The 21,555-nt window shown below is 35.7% G+C and overlaps 1 protein-coding gene across 1 annotated transcript in view; it reads left to right on the top strand.

The window, feature by feature from the left end:
- Window positions 1–19,488, top strand: part of ush (Zinc finger protein ush) — a 108,269-nt gene extending 88,781 nt beyond the window's left edge. The window contains exons 7-9 of the mRNA XM_067146016.2: window positions 2,122–3,567; window positions 9,417–9,674; window positions 16,125–19,488. Coding sequence (XP_067002117.2) covers window positions 2,122–3,567; window positions 9,417–9,674; window positions 16,125–16,922 — 2,502 coding nt within the window. The 3' untranslated portion in view covers window positions 16,923–19,488. The remainder of the gene's footprint in view (window positions 1–2,121; window positions 3,568–9,416; window positions 9,675–16,124) is intronic.
- The last annotated feature ends 2,067 nt before the right edge of the window (window positions 19,489–21,555 follow it).

The raw sequence follows: 21,555 nt of genomic DNA, 5'->3' as shown, positions 1-21,555 counted from the left end.
GTCCTGCATTGTCTCTACTCCAGCACACAATGCGAGACATTTAAAAAACCGTTACTCTTTCATTGGCTTGTATCCAAACCTGCTACCAGTCCGCTGAACCTCCATTACGTTACGCCCCCCACCCTGGTCACGTCAATGATATGCTGCACTTCCCCTTCTGGTGCTTTACTCCTAGTGTACCATTATTATTATTATTATTATTATTATTATTATTATTATTATTATTATTATTATTATTATTATTATTATTAAAAACGATGCAAGGGTCCTTAATGAGCATTTAATGGTTTGCCTATTATACCAGTAATTTAATTTTTAAAATTAGAGAGTTCTTCTAATATGTTATATTTATTGATTTTTAAAAATTGTTATTCCTTCATAATGTATGTTTTTTACTGGTATGTTACAGTGTTATATTTATATTCAACTTGTGTGTTTGTCAGACTGAAAGCTTTTAATTCACACTTGACTGAATAGAAACTGGAAAGTTTGGCTCCCTTCTTAACAAAAAATATATATAATTCCTGCACTGTTTTCTTACTCCTGCACAAGAGTAGTTGCATCATTCTGTTCAGTGATTTTAAAAATAAATAGCTGAACTGTTTGATTACTGGTCTACAGCAGTAGCTAGAGCAGGCCTGGTCAGACAGCGAGCGCTCAGGCTGCACTCTTACCTTGTGCACCAAACACGGTTATGGCATGCTGAGGGTAGAGGAGGAGGGAAAGATTAACAGTCTGAGTGTATGACATCAGCCTGTCAGCTGATCTGTTTTTAGAGAGGTTTTCAACACTTCAAAAGGTTCAAGACTGATTTCCATTTGTTTATCAAGTCTTTCTTGCTTTTGGCTAAGAAGGTTCCCTGTTACTTCCAGTTAAGCTGACAGATCTACTGTTCAAGAACATATTTCTGCAATTTCAAAATGTGCATGATTATTTATGAAATACTTCCTCAACACCATCATCGACTGCACATGCAAGCTGCTAAAGCTTTGATGTTCTGCAGAATCAATCAATCATCTGCATTTAGGGCTGTCTCCCAGGTGGCAGATTTGCTATAAATTGTTACCTAGGTTTTTCTTTAATGTTTTCAAAGAACTTGGACATTTATCGAACATTTCACTTGATAATTTATTCCAATCCCTTACTCCTCATCCTATAAATTAATATTTGCCCCAATTTGTCCTCCTGAATTCCAACTTCATATTCTTTCCTACTTTAAAAGCTCCACTCAAGCTTATTTCTCTACTTATGTCATTCCATACCAACTCTCCACTGACAGCTCAAAACATACCACATAGTTGAGCATTTCTTTTCCTTACTCACAAGTCTTCCCTGCCCAAAATTTGCAACATTTTCGTAACACTGCTCCTTTGTCGGAAATCACCCAAAACAAACAGTGTAACAGGGGTTTTTGTTTAATTGTTATGAAGGTAATGAAGTCCTGGCAACATGCACGTTTAATGCAACTCAGTGCAATTGAGTGGACTGCAAACCCTTGTTTTAAACATACATTAAAACACATTGTACAGTCCAAACATAAATAAACTAACACAAATCTCATCTCAGAGTGAATGCATGAGCCTTATGCAAAATTATTGTTATCATACAATAAATTATAAATTATTTTTGTGGTCATATTACATCTCATTATGATGGCTGTGAATGTGGGTTGTCTTCATTAGACCAATTTCACCACAAACACACCTTCAGCTTGTGTCTACCTACCTACATCAGACTTTCTCACACACTCTCACCGAAATCATAGCTAGCAGAGTGCTAGCTAGACATGGCCATACTCCTAAGCCGTGCCAGCATGCAATGGGCACAAGTCCTGTCCACCAATGAACTAGAGTGCAACGGCAGTTCTACATTTAAACTCCAACCTTGCCTTGAATCTTTCCTTGCCATGACCATTTGGAACAAGATTTAGGATAATTGAGGAAATATCTGATATGTGAAGTAACAGATTCAGTTTCAGAAAGAGCAGTGGGGTCTGTTATAACGATGAAATTACAACAGCCTTGTCATTAGTAATAATTCAGTCAAATATCTAATATTGTAAAATGATGCCCTCTTTTCTCTAAGTTGAATTACTATGTGCATTCAAACATTTTGTTTCAGGCGAAACCCCAACCTGCCAAAATCAGTCGCTCACAGCAAAGTGGAGATGGATCTGCTCCTTTAGATCTGAGCATCCGACGTTCATCTGAAGTTAGGGATCTCATTGTAGATCTCGGGACCGATGATGACCATGAAGAAGAGAAGGAAAATCGTCGGAGTATTGATAACAATTCCAATATTTGTAGGACATTTGCTTCATCACCTGAAGGTGAAGATATTGTATGTGCTCCATCAATTCCGTTAATGCTTTCAACTTCTTCGGCATCTTCCACACCATCACCATCTGCTGTCTCTCCTACTCCATCAGCTTCTTCACTGTCAAACACAAAAAGGTTATCTTCTGATGTGCCATTGAAACGACCTCGTACAGAATCTGGTAGCAATAGTCCAAGTCCCAAACCTCATCAGCCTATGGCTTCTCCAAGATCTCCTCGAAGAACGCCCAATGGTGTTATTAATCTGGTTACTAGCAGTGCAAATAACAGTGTGGTTAAGCATACAATGGAAACTGCAAGCAGTGCAACTCACAAGAAAGTTATAGCAGCAGCAATCAGTCAGTTGGCATCTCAGGAACCAGGCAGCAATTTGTCAAGTTTGTTACTAGCTATGACTGCTGCATCAGCACAGAGAGAGGATCGTAATGGAGCTGCAACTCCAAATCTGAAAGGATTACCCCATTCATATCACCCATCAGTAATAAACATGAAACAATCTAATAACAAAGGAGGATCCTCGTCATCACCATCTTCGACTTTGTCAAGTAAAACTGCATCTCATCTGTCTTCAGTAATCTCAACTGCCGGAGGTATTCCTATCTTACCTCTGGGAACGCCAGCAAATGCTGCCCTTCTGACATCTCCAAGACCTAGTTCCTCAGAGTTACTGGCTTCTGCCTCATTACTACCACTGCTAACACCAGAAATGGCCATTAGGATGGCTGCTGAGTTGCCAAACTTACAAAATCTCCAACATTCACCTCAAGTTGTAGTAAAGCAAGGTGTATCGAAGTGTCGTGAGTGTAATATAGTGTTTTGCAAGCACGAGAACTATGTTGCTCACAAAAAACATTACTGTTCGGCACGCCTTGATAGCAGTTCAGCAGGAGGAGAAGAAGGTGCTGCCAGTGGACCTGGAGGTAGTACACCAAGTCCTCTTGCAGTCTCAAACTCGCCTAGTGCTGTGAACAGTTCGCATTCAGTTGGCTCGCCAACAAATAGCAATGGTAAAGAGTGTAGATCAGTTAGTCCAACAAGCTCAGGTCAGCCAGTGTCACAGAAACCAACACTATTTCAGTTCATATGTGCAGCATGTGGAATAAAATTCACTTCGTTTGATAATCTGACTGCGCATCAAGCTTACTATTGCCCAAAAAGGTCAGAAATTCAGGCCAGCAAAACAACTGAAGCTGTTAATGACAAAGGAGGCCGAAAATGTGGTAAATGCAAGGTATGTACTGCTTATTTTATGTAGACAACAGGGTTATTCAGCCAAATTGTCCACCTCAAATAACTCTTGAACAGTTAAAGATATTAACATTCTGTTTTCACTCCTAGTAATGGTCCTAAGGGGCTCATAATTCGACTTACAGTACTTTTACATAGCATCAATATCTTCAAAGATAATGGTACTAACTTTGTTATTTACATTGAACTACACTGGTTTCTTCTCCTATCCTTAAACCTATAAATATTAAAAATTCAGCACTGTGATTATTTTGAAAATGGGACAAGTACTTCTTGAGAAAATGTAATGTATTCAGACTTGCTTCTTTAACCAGCTGGGGACTGCCCTGTTTGATTCACGCTATGTATGAAACATGAACTATATGATTTTTCACGAGAGTTTAATCCTGATGTAAACAAATAGGCGGAGCATCTTGGCTTTGCACATGGACATATACGTAGTTGATTGGAGAATCAACCGTCGCACTCACTGGACTGTATGCGAGCTCGAAGAAAATTAGTACGTCGCATTAATTTAATTTTATCTTAGTTTATTACATTTAGATAGTCTGAAGGAGTACGTAATCAAATTAAAATATGGTTGTCATATATACCGGTATATATATCTATATTTCTTTAAATAAAACAGTGATTAAATAACAAGATATGAAGGCAGAAGGCGTGGTGTAATACAGGAAGTCTTCTCATAGTGAGGGAAAGTCCCAAGCTGTACAGCGTAGAGATAAGGTGTTGCATCTTGCAGCAGCTGTCAGTGTCAGTATTCATAGTGAGAGAAATGGAGCAAGACGTAGGACCATCGCGTGTAGTGAAGCACAAAAGAGGAAAACCGCTTAGAAGTGACCATAGGCAGTGCGTTGTGAATGTTTTTAATAAAATAAGTGAACAGAATCCAGAATCTCCCTTCAGACCCCTCTGTTTAGTTTCACACAGCTCAAAAACTGTTCCTCGTCTATTTTAGGTCATATGCGCAGCACTGTATGTCCGAACACGAGACGTTGACGAGGCGGAGGTTGATACTACACGCTCAGCGAATCATAACTCTTTCTTTGGCTGAGGCATGGACATGCCTTGTTTACCGGTACATCAGGATTAAACTCTCGTGAAAAATCATATAGCTGTTAACATACGGAATTCCTTCACACTCTTCTGACACCTAGGAATCTACTACATTGAGCCCAAAAATACACTCTGATAAAATGTATGATTTAATGCCTTTAATATTGCTGTATGTAACAGGTAAATGAAAAATGGATATTCAACAGGTTCTATGGGTAGAGCCCTGCACGGATGTGGATATCCACTAAGTTAGTATTTTGGTGGATGCAAACTGTGAGGCAATGCAGATAATTTTGTGGATAATTTTTAAATAATGAAGTTTATTGATTTTTCACTCAGATATGCTGCTCTTATTTTTACTTGTGGTTAGGCGACCCTTGACAGTGGTATGGGAGAATGGTGATACATAAAAGAGCTTTGACACAATAAAGCCGTAAATCTGACCTAAGCTGAACTGGCTCCTGCCCACAGTTAATGGAAAGAAGGAACAAAGGTTAATATGTCGGTAGTTGTCGGAAGAGAAAATCCCTCATAAACCTGTGACTCTGGAGTTTCTGGTGCCAGGTACCTGGCCTATTGTATTATGTTAACAGATCTATCAGTTTTAATATCTTGGGTATAAAATACTGTAGTTAAATATTTACAATATTCGCGGATAGCCATTCGTGGATGCGGATAACCGCTCACGGATGAAGGAAGAGTAGATGTGGAGCGGATGTAGATAATATTTTGTATATCCGCGCAGGGCTCTATCTATGGGACAACATTATTATCCTGATGTGACATTAAACCACATAGTACCGGACGAGCTAGCATGTTCTGTGGGCCACTTAGCTGTTGCGTTCGGAAGATGGTAGGTTCGAACCCCACCATCGGTGGCTCTGAAGATGGTTCCCAGTGGTTTGCCATTTCCACACCATTTTCATTAAGGTCATGACCGCTGTCTTCCTAGTCCTTTCCTGTCCCATTGTCGCCGAAAACCCACCTGGCTCAGTGTCAGAAAGGACATCTGCTCATAAAACTGGGTCAAATCGACATGCGTGACATGGATTGCAACACATTCCCACCAACAAATTTTTGGAAAAGTGACAGAGAAAAGAGAAACATGAATAAACAAAAAGAAAGGAAGGCCTAGTATAAATATTTTAAAGAAATGGAGGTGGTGGAAGTGAGCATTATTTGAAGGAGTACAACTAGTTCAACTGGGCAATCACCCCTTCTTAATGTTAATCAGAAGGGGAAATAAGAAGTGGTTTAATTCTTTGAAGAATGAACAAGAGAACAGCCACAAAGGCCATGAGAATGAAAGACTCCCTAGGCTTCACAAACCTAATGCCATCAGAATTAGAAAATAACAAGGGTTGACTAAGGTAAGTTGGATAGGAAACCCATTGCATATCTGCTTTTGCTCTTCCTGTTAACTTTGGTGATATTAAAAGTGTGAAATTGTTCATTTTATCATAGTGTATTTATGAGCACAGAAAAGGGTGAAGCAACTCTCTAGGTCAACAGCTAGCTCATGTTTCAAACATAGTGCGAATTGAACAGGGCAGTCCCCAGGTGGCAAATGAAGCACGTTTGAATACATTAAATTTTCTCAAAAGTACTTGTCCAATTTTCAAAACAATCATGATTCTGAATTCGTAATATTTGTAAGTTATAGTCCAGGTATAGAAAACAGCATAGTTCTGTTTCAAGACAAAGTTAATACCATTATTTCAGCAGATTCTGACAGCCTGGAAATGTACTGCAAGTTTAATTATGAGCCTCTTGGTAACATTACTGAAAGTGAAAACAGAATGTTGATATATTGAACAGTTCATGAGTTATTTGGGGTGGACATCTTAGCAGTATGGTATATATTTTACTGGGAGTTCATTTCCTAGATTGAAATTTAAAACTTTTATACAATGAATTGTGTTGATTCTTGCATATGAATTTATTTCTCAAGTGGTGTAAGTCCATACTTGCGGTTTTGAGATGTTTGATCTCACAGTGAATTCTAGGAAGCATATAGAAACACATGGAAAATTTGTCAAATTTACATGTCCAATGATAAAAAATATATATATATATTATAGCCAGGTTGGGTAGCTCAGGCAGAAAATCACTGACCTTCTGACTCAAAGTACGTAGGTTCAAAGCTGGCTCATCTGGTGGTATTTGAAGGTACTCAATTATGCCAACCTTCAATCTGTAGATTTACTGGTACTAAAGAATTTTTGTGAGACAAAATTTGGCACCTCAGTATCTCCGAAAACATTGTACTGCTCCAAATCAGTGACTAAATATTTTTGGAATCAATTTTTTAATATTTCTTCCTTTTTATTACATTTCAGTTTTAGTTTGTCAGGCTAATTTTTTATATGGTTACAAGAGTAATCAAGACTATGATAGAGAAAATGAAACACTTTTATTGAAAGAGGGAAAATATAGTCTCTGATGTTCCAAAATAGCAAATAGAATAAGAACCATGTGTGCTGGATGCACACCTCTAGGTCCTTAATCCAGCACTGGGCACATGGTGAGGGAATCTCTCATTCCTTGATTTTGTCATGTCCCACTGCATAGTGAGTTTGGCACATGTCTATCTCTCTAGGTATTTCCAAATTCATTATTTTCTGCATCAGTCTGCAACTGTTGCTTGTTGGTGAGGGTTCATTGCTTTTTGTTTGCATTGCATTGTTGTAATCCTTGCAGTTTGTGAGATTTTCTCTCAACTTGCACCTAGTTACATTAGTATTTCAGGCATTGTTGTTTACTGTAAATATATTGGCTATATGTGAATATATTGAACTATGGGTGACAAAAATTGTACAGAAAGTGTTACAATGGAGAGATGAAGTGGAAAAAGACATGAACAGGAAGGAAGAAGGAGGTGAAGATGTAGATGATGTAATTGACAGTTGCAGTGATAATGTTCAACAAACTGAACAAAATAGCAAAAACGAGTTTTTGGGAGTTGAAACAGAACCTGTTGTTGTAAATTCTAATCAACTGGTATGAAATAAACCCATATACACAGGGAAATATTAATACTTTGTAATTTTTTATTATTATTATTATTATTATTATTATTATTATTATTATTATTATTATTATTATTATTATTATTATTATTATTATTATTATTATTGGTTTCATGCCTCGCTGTATACTTTTTTATGGTTTTTGAAGAACCCGAGGTGCCGATATCTTTTCCCTCAGGAGGCTGGTGTACTTGAGTAGAATACCCTATATTTGTAACTAAAATATTGTAAGGCTTCGATAATTCTTATGAAAATAAATACAGAAAGCTGTAATTAAACAATTAAATCTAAACCTGAAGTATAAAGATGATTTTCTTAATTTATTTAATGGGTAAGGGAAAATCTCACCATGTGCCCACTTCCGTTCCTAGTAACCTCGCGCCCTGTGCCGGGTTAAGAGTGTTGAGTGAATTTGTTCACCATGCCAACTTTGTACTGCTTCTATGTAGGTAATTTTTTAACTGCAACATACACCACATTGTCAGTATATAAAGGACCCCTTAAAGAATACGGCATTAGTCCAAACCTGACAATTTTGGACACACCACCTGAGAAATAAATGGCTCATATAATGTGAGCCTTCATGGCTCAATTGGCAAAGTGTTTTCTTCCCTGTAGAAGTAAGAATTTGGGAAGTCTCCCTACCTTTTAATACAGCTTCTAGTCAACTCTGCAGACTTCCAAAAGATCCTAGAGATGTTCCCTCCCCTGAAAAATGTTTTTCTCAGCCAGTAAGAACCTGCTAAGACATAGTCCTGACTTCACTCCCCTTATCTCTCCCTCTTGAAGTCCAAGAATAGCAGAACCACACCTTCCTCATTCTTCATTGGCCTCTGGGTCAGAAAGACCACTTTTCTCATTTTGTTGGGCGTATGATTACTTGCACAATATCATATTAAATTTTACCATGGTTGAATAACAGACTTGACAAAAAGTGAGAATGCATGGTCAGACTCGTAAGAAGGATATTATAATATCCTAAAGTCCTAAAGTCTGATTTTTTCATTTTTGAGAGTTTTGTGGTTTTAAAATTGTCATAAGATACTGAGCAGTTAAAAAAAAATCCATGCGTCTACATGCAATACAGTACTTCAGAAGATATTAATTATTGACTGTTGTTATTAAGAAAACTGTATTTTGAGAAAAAATGCAGTTACAGCTTTTGCTACTTTTCTTACGAATTGTACAAAGTTTTCATGATATTGAATGGCAAAGATTCAAACTGCTGCATAACTTAGTGGACCCATAGGTAGTGCAAGAAGTCAAAACAAAGAAATGCAATTTTTACTACTCAGACACTTTTATTCAGTTCTGCTGTAAAATTTCCATTGTGACTTTGGGTGCTTTTCCATGCATTGGGTCATATGTGGAATAATAATAATAATAATAATAATAATAATAATAATAATAATAATAATAATAATAATAATAATAATAATAATAATAATAATAATAGATTCCATCTGTAAACATTACAGTACGCATAGAAACTACTGCCATTGAACATATATAAACTTATAAGTAATATTATCACATAACTCATACTTCAGAATATACTGTTATCAACAAGAACTGAAGCTAAGCAAAATTTCCAAAGAATTGAAAGAATATTTTGAACAATTCTAGTGTTCAAATTAACAACTCTTAAAAACAAAAGTATTTATTACAAATTAACTATACATGACCAATTATGTAATATGAAACTTTTCTTCACCACAGTGAAATTTAAGTAATGCTCCATTTGCAGGTAGTTGTCCCTTTGGAGCAGATGTCATCACATCAATGTCTAGGACCTGCAGGAGCAGGAACAAGTCCTGGTTCAGGATGGAGGTGTCCCTGTTGTGATGTTGTGAGTCCCACGGCCAGTGCAGCCCAGCGACACATGGATACTCACAGTGGGGTCAAGGCTTTTCGCTGTACCATCTGCCGCTACAAAGGAAATACACTACGGGGCATGAGGACACATATCCGCATGCATTTTGAAAAAAGATCTGCTGACTTGCAGGTATGCATCCACTAATAATTCAGTTCTAGATTCCTTTATAACTTCAATATTCTTTTATTGCCACATTTTATTACTCCTTCTCCTTCTCATCTTATTATTACCAGATTTATTTCTCCTCCATGACTCTCATTCCTTGCAACGCAACCCCAGAAAGAAAGGGAATGATGTTATGGTCCACAAACGCCATGGGGTCACATTAACAGCAAAAAAGGAAAGGAGCGCAAATAAAATATACAACACACAAACCCTCAAAATAAATTAACTTTCCCAGACACAAGCAGAAGCAATGGAATCTGTGCTGAAAACCCAGGGACCCTGGGATAATACTGGGCATAACTACCAAAAGAGAACACCAGTATACTTTAAAAGAAATATATAATTAATCATAAGAAAATCTTTAAATAAATGAAAATTTGAAAATATTAGGAAACAATTTAGTGATGAAATGAAATGTCGTATGGCTTTTAGTGCCGGGATATCCCAGGACGGGTTTGGCTCGCCAGGTGCAGGTCTTTCTATTTGACGCCTGTAGATGACCTGCCTGTTGTGATGAGGATGAAATGATGATGAAGACAACACATACACCCAGCCCCCGTGCCATTGAAATTAACCAATTAAGGTTAAAATTCCCGACCCGGCCGGGAATCGAACCCGGGACGCTGACCGTTCAGCCAACGAGATACAGTATAATCAAATTTCTGCAAAATAAATAAATCAATGAAACTAAAATAAATATAGGAATTTAAAATAAATTTCTCAACTAACAAAAACTAGAAATGGTGCACCATAAATTTATTTTTAAATAACATTTTAACATTCTAAAATTTAATAAAATCAAATGTGGGACGAACAGCTAGGGTGAATAAACATGAAGAGTTTAAAACCATTCCTAGTGGAGATATCACCCACCTAAAATGTAACCAGAGGCATAGGGCCATTCATGGTCAAATGAGATGGAACTATAAGGACAAACCACGAGAAAAATATTCAAACACACAATAAGCCCAAAATTTAGAGAACAAAAAATATATCAATCACACATAAATCAAATAGAAATCCCAAAATTAAAATCAAACGGATTAGTAAACCAACAAAATAAAATCACGTGGGCGATAAAATAGAAATAATAGCAGACTCAGTAACCCATGCGTCTGTACACACAGAGAATCAACAACGAACCCACGCCAACATCAAAACAAACAGCATCCCCACGTAAGAACAAAAGAAAGATGAGCAAGGTCAGGCAACAATAACACCATTATGTAATAGGACAAAATGGAGACAAGATAATAGCAACAATGAGATATAAAGTAAAGGATATTAAATGCTTAAAACACTCCACTAAAGAATGCATAAACCCTCACTAAGTAATAGATTTTAAGTTAACCACCCTTCTTTTGAATATTTCAGTTAAAACATAAGCTTGAAATAAAACAAATTTTAAAATGTTTAGGACGTCCCAGCATTAATAATTAATAAATAAACATATTCTTTTAAATGACATATGAATATTAATATTTGGAAAACAATATGAAATATTTAAAATACTGAACAGGTTTTAACAAAGAGAAATTAGAATTTACCAAATGTGAATTAATAAATAATAAATAATTACCGGTACCAAACAATATAAACTTTAAGTAACTTGGAGATAAAATATCCTTGAGAAAAGCAAGACTATGGTGATGTTGAGAGGGGAAAGGCATGGAAAGGGCACTGTGAAAATTGGAAGTCAGAGTCTGAAAATTGGGGACAGCTGTAAATACCTAGGAAGTGAATTAATGCAAAATGCTAGGGTGGACATGGAAATTAGCAGGAGGGTACAGCAGAGTAATGCATTCTACCAAACTGTAAGAAAACTTGTTTGGAGCAAAGAAGTACTAAGGAAAAGTAAAGAGATATAATGTACAAAATGTACTATGTACCCATACTGACTTAAGCAGCTAAGACTTGGACTTTGACTGGCAGGCAAGAGAGTAGAATTCAAGCCAGTGAGATGAAATTCCTAAGAAGTATGATAGGAAAGACAGAGTGAGAAATGAAGATGTTAGGAAGGAAGTTGGGATAGGAAAGCTAAACAAGAGAGTTGAAAAGAATAAACTAAGGTGGTTTGGACATGTAAAGAGGATGGAGGAGTATAGAATTCTAAGACAGATGCTGGAAGCAAAGTGCAAGGGCAAGAGAACAAGAGGAAGACCTAGAACAAGGTGGATTAAATCACTGAAGAGCGGCATAAGAAGACAAAATTTAGACTGGGACAAGCTTGTAGAAGAGGAATGGTTGAAGGAAAGAGGAAAATGGAGAAGTGCCATAAATACCCCGACCTGGCAGGAGCTGGATAAGGGGAAATGATGAGGATGATGAGGAATTATATTAATAAATACAGTGGTCTGCCAAATTATTATACTCAGAACAAATATTTGCCTTTTTGAAGAGCAAAGCTGTTATATTTTCCATTGTTAGTTCTATAGCTTGTCCATTCATGAATTATTTATTCTTTGGAGACTGCTACATATATAAAGAAGTTGGCAAGTCCTGAAATAGTGTTGTGTCATTGTTGGTCAGTCTGTAACTTCAGCACTATTGGCGCGCAAGTTGTATATTACTATTGTTCGTTGATGTCCTATGGTTATTGTGGTCTATCTGTTCTCTTTTAAGGTTACAAGTTACTTTTACAGTAAGGAATACAGAGTACTTAGTAATAAGAAGCTGTGTGGAACAATGCATTAAATCTGTTGTTATTCTCCGTTTAGGGATTCTAACCTACAAATTGAGATGGGGAAGTTTTGTGACTTAAGCCCTCGTAAGAAAGCCACAATTCCTACATTATTATCCCACTGCCAGTTGCATCAATTGTGGGGGTTTCACAGTCATCTGCGAGAGATATCGCCAAAATAATTAAAACAAGCACACCTCTTGACTCATGCCGCAGAGGTTGGTGTGGCAGAAAGAGGATAACTTCGCCCAGAACTGACAGAATAATACACAATTATGCAACAAAAAATTATGATACACCTGCTAAAGTGTTAACCAATAAACTTTGGAATGCTGGGATTGCTTTATCGCAAAGAACTTAATAGCGGCGTTTCAAAGAGATGGGTCTGAAGTGCCACTGCCCTTTAAAGAAACCAAAGTTGACAACTGCTATGAAACAAAAAAGGCTTCAGTGGGCTAAGGATCACAAAAACTGGTCAGAGGAAGAATGGAATAAGGTTTGTAAAATTGTACATGCAATTTCTTGTGTTCTCATGATATAAGATAATATTGATTAATACTTTCTTACACTGGCATTGTATTTTTCAAGTTTGCCTCTCAGATGAATCTTCCATACAGATCCTTAATGATAAAACAGAGTTCGTTTGACGTCGCACCAATGAAAAATGAAATGAAGACTGTGTTGTAGAACGGGTGAAAAATCCTCTCTCCATAATGATATGGTCTGTGATTAGCGGCAAGTGTAATGGGCCTCTTTATATTGTTCAAGACGCAATGGGGAAGGATCAGTATGAGCTGGTGCTAAGGAACGAACTTTTGCCTCAAGTCTCGGAATGGTTCCTGAAAAATGATTTTACCTTCATGCGTGATTCAGCATCATGCCACAAGGCTAAATCGGTAACAGCATTCCTACAGAATCAAAAAATTAATGTATTGGACTGGCCAGAATAGAATAGAATAGAAAATATTTGGAAGGCACTGAAGAAAGAAATTATTTTAAAAAGGTGGCATTACAAGCAAGAACATGGTCCTAGAAAGAATGAGATTTGGAACAGCCCATATATGGAGGAACAGACAAGAAAATGCATTACAATTGGATGGTGTTATGCATCACTTGACCAAGCGCCAAAAGTAGATTTTGAGATATTGACACAAGTGCAAAATCCTTTGTATTAATTCACATTTTCTGTTAAATGTGAGGTATGCTATACCAAAATAAAGATAGAAACATAAAGTTTCTTCTTAATGTATAAATTTAGGGATATTTGAAGTATATTGTCGTAATCTGAGATAATGGTGCTTGGTCACTTGATGCTTTATTGCGGTTACCTTAGTTTTTTTGTTTTGCATCACTTGAGCAACAAATAAAATTGTTATTTAGTGATCGATTGGACTTTTCAAAATTCAGTGAAGTGTAAAATATGATACTTGTTAACTAATTTTATTGCTTATTTAAATACAGGATTAAATTATACATAACAGCATATAACATGACATAGAAAAGCATGAAGTTTAGAATATAGTGTAGAAATTACACTGGTAGATCATAGTATTAAGACATCATAAACACACAGTTTCTCCAAGTGTAACATAATACAGGATTTTAAGAATTTTCAAGTTCAAAATCCATATTTCCACAATCAAACCCATCTATATCATCGTCTATTCCAGGATCACTAAACAGGTCCTCGTAGAAAGGCTTACTTAGCATCATTGGGAATTAGCTTCATGAGGGAGCACAGGTCGTTCAGCTTCGCTTCTGAAACTGGTTTTCCATTGGGCCATAACGGAGTGAGCAGACCATGTAGAGCTGCTCCATTTTCATTCTGAAGCCGGCGACGAACTGTTTGAGCATTGTGAGAATCTGTATTATAGAATTTTTGAAATTCCTTTTAAGCATTTTTAGCTTGGACAGACATTTGCAAGGGCATAGATACTCGAGAAACTCCTTAGATTCCCTCAATTTTCCCCTCTGAGTTATGTAAATTTCATTCCTTATACATTTCATTTTCCTTGTCTCCCTATTTTGGCTGGGATATTTTCTTTTTCATCCCTTCTTTGGTCTTCCATAGCATAATTCACTTTCATCACTAGTTTCTGTCCTTGATTTCCCCTAAATAAAAGCAGGAAATAATTACTATTAATAATAATATTTAAGGTTATAAATCTGCATAAAAAAACTTAAATAGATCAATGAAAATTTAAGTATATTTAGTAATGCATTTAACACACCTGAAATTCTTTTACTGCAGTCAAGTGTTGTTGGCTAACTTCTGCTGGAGAGAATGTTGTGGGATCTACACCTTCAATTGCCTGTTTCTCATCTTATTCTTCCAAAGCAAATGGAACAGCTTCCTCTGTTGTATTATTTTCCTAGAATAGTGGTTCATCGATTACAAAAAAATATTTTAGGGAAAGCTAGCAAACGTGCATTCACATTTTGAATTTCTTATTTACAAGTGTGTTTAACAGCATATTGAATCGTGACTTATTATGATATCTAATAAGTGTAACGGTAACGGGCCGTATCAACTTACCACAAATTCGTGTAATGTAACCAAAGAATTTAGGTCATCTGTCAATGAACTCAGCGTTATGAAGCTGTTTGTCAACTGCCAGTGATCTGCGTTTATTGAAACGGGCGTAGCAATTGCAGGTGTGATGGGACCCTCTAAAATATCTTTGGTTTCCTAAGATAGGAATGCATTTTAAATACATAAAACAATACCTATAAGCACTGATTTAATTAACAGAAGATTATTGAAGCACCTGATTCTTCGTTAACAAGAGAATTTGCTCAGACCGACATATATGAGGATAACGGTTCTTAGGCTTAAGCACTTATTACCACAATGAGGGATTTCAGTGAATAAACAAAAGGTAGGTTAACTACAATGATGACACATTGCAGAGAAACAATGCAAACTCAAAAGCTGTGTAACAAGGAAGAAAACCTGCCCGGGAATCTGCAACGCGGGAATCCACATTTAGCATCACACCACTAAGTGACTGCATGCGTGTCATGTGGTCATTTGATGCGTAAGTCAGACTCAGAAATGGTGGTTGGTCATTTGATGCAAAATTTCAATTTAATGATTGAGAGGTTGGCGTTTGATCAAAATTCATTTCCTGCAAAATCATACTGAGAATAAAATTCTGAACTATAACCTATGTAAAGTTTACACATTTAGCTACCAGATGGTGCAATAATCTTTTAAGAAATCAATTTTGGCGCTTGGTCAATTGATGCATAACACCATCCAATTATGCCAAGAAGGGTCTCTGCACTGATTGCGGCTAAGGGTGCCTTTACAAAATACTAAACGTTTGATCATTACAAAGACAATTATATTTAAGAAACTGGGGGTTTTTTCTGTGGAAAATGGTAAATAGAATATGTAAAATACAAATGAAATAAATAAAATGCATGAAATTTTACCAGAAATATATTTATTTTGCCAAAATTATTTTCAATCTGAGTATATTAATTTATCTATCTATCTGAAAGTTACAGCACAGGTCTATACAACCTATTTTTGTATCTGAAAATTTTAACCATTTTAACCTCAGTTTCATGTTGTTAGGGTTGAGATTATTACACAAAACTTCTCATTTTCTACCATATGAATGTATATTTCAGTGAATACTCTGTATCATTATACAACCAATATATTTTTTACTAATCACCCAGGTATTACATCCTTTAAACTGAAATGTCTACTTTGTTTTAAACAGGAGGAGAACTATATCTCGTGCATCCTTGGAGATGAAGCTAGTCCCAGTAATTCTACACCTACCCTCTCCAGTTCAGCAGAAGCAGTATCCGCCATTGTGGAACCACAGCCTGTAGACACACCCGTAGGTGATGGAGGCAGACTGGAGAAGCTGCACTTCTGTGAATTGTGCAATTACAGTTCTACATACAAAGGAAATGTGGTGAGACATTACAAGCTGGTACATAATAAGACATCAGGCCCACTGGGGGATGATTGTGGATCATCGTCGTCATCTTCATCAGCTGATGTGAAAGTGAATGTATCAGAGAGTGAGGTTCAGTCTCATCCAAGTAGCATAGCTCATAGTATTAGTAATAGCATTGAAGGACAGATGGATGAAGGAGAGAGTGGAAAGATTGAAAGGGAAGTAGACATAGTGATAAAACAAGAAAAGCATGATCATGATCATGAGGATGGGGAGGGAGAAAAGGAATATGTTAGGGTAGAAGATGTTGGTGGTATTAAGTCTGAGACATTATCTGATTCTGAAGAAACACAGCAGCCACCAGCTAAGTCTCCAAAATTAGAGGGCAAAGTAGGACGAGATGATACAGACTGTTTGGATGTGACTGCAGCAGCAGGCAGTGATCTAAGTGGAAACAAAGTGAAGTTAACAGGACCAAAATACTGTAAATCATGTGACATCTCATTCCAGTATCTGTCAACTTTCATTGCCCACAAGAAGTTCTACTGTTCAAGTCATTCTGGAGAAAATGCTGCTGCCAATAATAGAGCAGCAGAAACGTCTGTTCTTTAAATATTTTCAACTATCTTGAACTTTCCAAATGTATACTATAATTTAAAATGTTGAAATATGCAATAATTCAGAATATAAAAAATCTCAATTCTATAATCTCTGTTGAATTACAATTAATCAACATTTCAAGAATCATTTGTATACCGTAACTGTTTGTCATTGTTTGTGCAACTGATACCAGCACGAATGCATTTCATACCTGATATTGGTGTCATATCTACCTGTGCTCGAAGGGAATTTGATTGTAGAATTTTCTTTTTTTTTTCTTTTTTGTTATAAAAGATATGGTAGCTTTAAATACTGTGAGATGTATCTAGTTCACTAAGTACAATAAGCTATTCTATCATGATTTTCGATTCTTTCTGTAATAATGTACAATGAACAGCTATATTAATTAACAACTTTCATCTGATACAAATACCAATAAGGTAGTATGTTCAGTGTATGTCATTCACTCAAGTAGACAACATAATTCTCTTTTACTCTTTCTCTTCATGTCATTTATTCATGACCAGTGATGTAGGGTGATTTTTGAAACTTAGGTAACCTCTGTCTTTTTTTTTTTTTACTCCTCATTTCTCCACACAGTTCAGACTATAACACTTCTTTTGTTTTTACATTTATGTGTACATGAACTCCATTTTACACATAAGAAAGGATGGCCTGTGTGGAGATGGCTTTGCTTTAGATAGGAAAGGACTGATAAAAATAGATATCTGCTTTATTAGAATGAGAAATATATTCATGACGACTTCTATTGGTTCTATAATGAAAGCATGAGAATTGTGTTGGTGGTGGTGATTATCGTAGATTAATGAGCCATTGTTCATTTGCAATTACTTTTCACATAGTAATTTCAGCAGTCAAAGACAGGCTTAAGTAACAATGTGTGTGTGCGTGTGTGTGTACATATATTGTTTTTTGAAGAAGCACTTACCCTGGATTAGTTGTACTTCCCCTTAAAACAATAATCACGACTGCCACTGTCATGCTTTCATTGTAGAACCCATAGAAGTCATTGTGAATGTATTTCTCCTTCTAATAAAGCAGATATCCTTTTTTATCAGTCCGTTCCTATCTAAAGTAAAGCCATCTCCATATAGGCCATCCTTTCTTATGTGCAAATAAGGCGTATTAGATTGATATCACCAACTGTAGTGGGGGATGATGTTGTCTTGTGTTGTTAATTGTATGAATTATTTTTGCTAAATGAAAGTCAGCTGTACAAGTTAGTGAGAACAAGTTTTGTTTTTCATTCACTTCTGCTTATGTTTGAATGAAACGTGTGTTGAAACAGTTCTTTCATTTTGCCTAAGTTTGTAAGCTAAAAATTGAATTCCTTCAAAGTACATTTGTGCAATTATTAGCAATTTTGCTTGAGCTGATATTCTCTGATATTCAACATAAAGAGGGTTTATTTTTATTGCATAGAGCTAGATACATCTGTATTTTAAAATGATGTTTGTGATGTTTATGGACAAATGGAGCAGCTTTGAGAAAAGATTGGCATACAAAAATGAAATTCTTTGATGGAAATGGGAGGCCATATTAAGTGCATATATATGTTTGAAATATATTCTATACCTGTATGTTCAAAAATGATGTGTAAATGAATCAATACACATATCTATAGACTCCAAATATAGTATATAGAGAACTGAAAAATAATATAGAGAATTTTCAATGTGTCTGTGTTAATAGTAGCATAGTTATGAAGCAAACAACGTGGACAATAGATACTGATCGTAGATATATTGTACAGTTTTTAATTGTATCAAAGTTAATAATTAAGTTGATTTGGAGGAACACACCATCATAATCTCATTCAAAGCAGAGGCATTATGATAGTGCAGAAGTCTAAAAATCCGATTGTGTATCACACCAAGTACATACGAGTATGCCATGCTACTAAAAAATATTGTGATAAATAATGCTAATATTTGAGATGTGATTTTGTATAACGTCTTGCAGCCAAAAGTATCTTATTGCCCTGCTGGAAAGTAATTGTAAATTAAATTTTAATATGTACAAGAAATTAACCAATGTCTGTGTTATGTAAATTAGAAAATAATGCTCTGTGTGGGACTGTATGCATTATGACTGTTAAGTCATTTTATGTAATGTAGAAAAATGTTTATTAAAAGATTATTAATTTCCTAGGAAAATGAATTTTAAACAAACACTTGAAAGTGTTACAAAACTTATTTCTTTTTTACTTTTAGTTTACATGAACACCAACATTGTGTTGACAGCATTCTCCACTTGCCAAAGCAAATTAATTGTAAGTTGAGAAAAACATTTATCTGCATTTAATATCAACTGAAGTTCTTGAATAGATTATATTTCAATTTTTAAGTTTTTAGCTTTTTATATTTTCTGAACTTGAGTGTTATAGATATATTTGATTATAGAAATGTGTCAATGTTACTCTTTGTAAACAATATCATTATAATTGTTGGTGCTAAATGGTATATATTGTGTCCGATACAACTCGCACACTAAATCGTTTCCTTTTTTGCGAGGATAAATCAGCCACAGTCCGGAGACAATAAATTATTTATTTGTACTGAGTGTCAAGTTTACTATTATATGTCATAGACTGCAACCCTAACCATCTCCTCTCCTACCTATGTGTGGCAGATCAATTTGAACACTACCACTATAAATTCAGCCAATTATTAGCATTATATTCAGAGTCAAACATATTTTAAAGTTGCTTTCAGTGTTTCATCATAACGTTTACGTTTAGAAATGAAACTTGAAAAAAATTAAACTTCTCTGTAAAAAAAAAGCAGCAGCATGGTTTTGAAAACCAATATGTTATAGAATCATGACCAAAACTAAATATAAAATACTTACATGCAAATTCTTTGAGGAAAATACTGTAAGTACTTGTAATATACAGCTGCTCAAAAGAAAAAAATGTAATAAGCACATGGTATTTTGTAAGTTCCTCACATGTGCACTTTTCTCAGAAACAACTGAGCCTACAGATGTAATGCTTGTTGTAGGTATCTACGTGGGAAGCGAATAAAATTTTCGTTATATAATTAATATTATGCCTGATAAAATATTAAGTGCAAGGAACATACAGTATCATGCACTCATTCTTTTTTTTTTTTTTTTTTTTTTTTTTACATCTATACAACTGACTATTCTCTCATCAATATTACACAGAAAACTATCAGAAAGATTCCACTCAAATTTACATCTGTTACTCATCTAACCACTTATTGCTATAACATGCGTACAAGTATAACACTACGGTAATAAGACCTGGCTAATCAGAACGCATTCTCGAAAAGCATGGCCGCTGATGGGCTCTTTCTTCTTAAGACATCGTCTCCGAACGGAGGTTGACGATCTACGCGGCCAGCTCTGATCTTGACATTGCAGCCATGCCATGTGAATTTATTGGAATATCTCTCAGGATCTTTAATGCAGTGGTTTCTTGTTGCCTTCTGTATCCTATTGCCGTTGACCAAACTGGTTCCTCCGCCTTTGGGAACAATTAATTGTCCCCAGGACAATAGAGTACCCTTACCCATACCCGCTCATCCACTCTCAAAGAGACTGTTGACACTTGGTATAGGGGATCTCCTTATACCGAGAGATAATCAGTCCCTTTATTCGTTAGCCGCCTGCATATAAAATATTATTTTTTATGCAGTCGTTGCCCCCTCTCTACCGCGGGGAGGTGAATGTTAGGATTTCACCGTCATTGAAACAAGGACCAAATGGCATTTTCTTGTGCTGCCATCTGGTACAATTTGTAGTAAATATGACAATTGATTAGCAGTTGTTTTTGCCTAAAGCAAGGGAAAATCATTGTTTGAATTGTGTCAACATGTGGTTAATCCATTCGTTGATTAATTTTTGCTATTTGTTTAATTTGTGTCAACACAAGGTCAGTAAGTTCATTTGGAAATGTTTGATTGATTTCCAAGTTGTTTGAAATCGTTTAAGAAAATACTAGGTAAAATGATAGGAAATCTGCCAAATGGGCTACAGCTCTAAATGCAGATCAATGATCACTGACTTGATAGAATCCTCCATAATTCATCAATGATATTATAACATGTAAAAGAACACCCCTAATCCTCATTCTTTTTGCTAACCAAGCTTGAAAAGTCTAGCAACTTGTACAAAACTACAGGTCACGTAATTGTAAATGTGGGCTAATAAAAACACTGACATGAATTCCTCGAAGTATAGACAGTCCTAAATTCAGATCAATGATGATTGACTTCATACAACCCTTCATAACTCATTAATTATATTATAATAAGTAAAAGAACATCCCTAATCCTCATTCTTTCTGCTAAGAAAGCTTGAAAATTTAACACCTTATACAAAACTATAGGTTACGTAATTGTAAAGGTGGACTAACAAAAGTGCTGATTCGGATTTCTGAGTAACTTAACCCGAAGTAATTCCATAATTATTAACGTGGACTAATAAAAGCACTGACTTTGGTTTCTGAGTAACGTAATCTGAAATCATTCATAGTATCTTAAATGCAAAAAATGGTATTATTTTGTATTTGAGTTTTAAATATTACTCTGTAAGATATAAACATTCCAGTCTGTCAAACATACAACAATTTCAATATAAATGATAACACTATAAACAT

The sequence above is a fragment of the Anabrus simplex genome, chromosome 4 (assembly GCF_040414725.1).
Source record: "Anabrus simplex isolate iqAnaSimp1 chromosome 4, ASM4041472v1, whole genome shotgun sequence".
Classification (NCBI taxonomy): domain Eukaryota; kingdom Metazoa; phylum Arthropoda; class Insecta; order Orthoptera; family Tettigoniidae; genus Anabrus; species Anabrus simplex.
The sequence above is the reverse complement of the archived record's forward strand: the minus strand, read 5'-3'. Positions and strand labels throughout refer to the sequence as shown.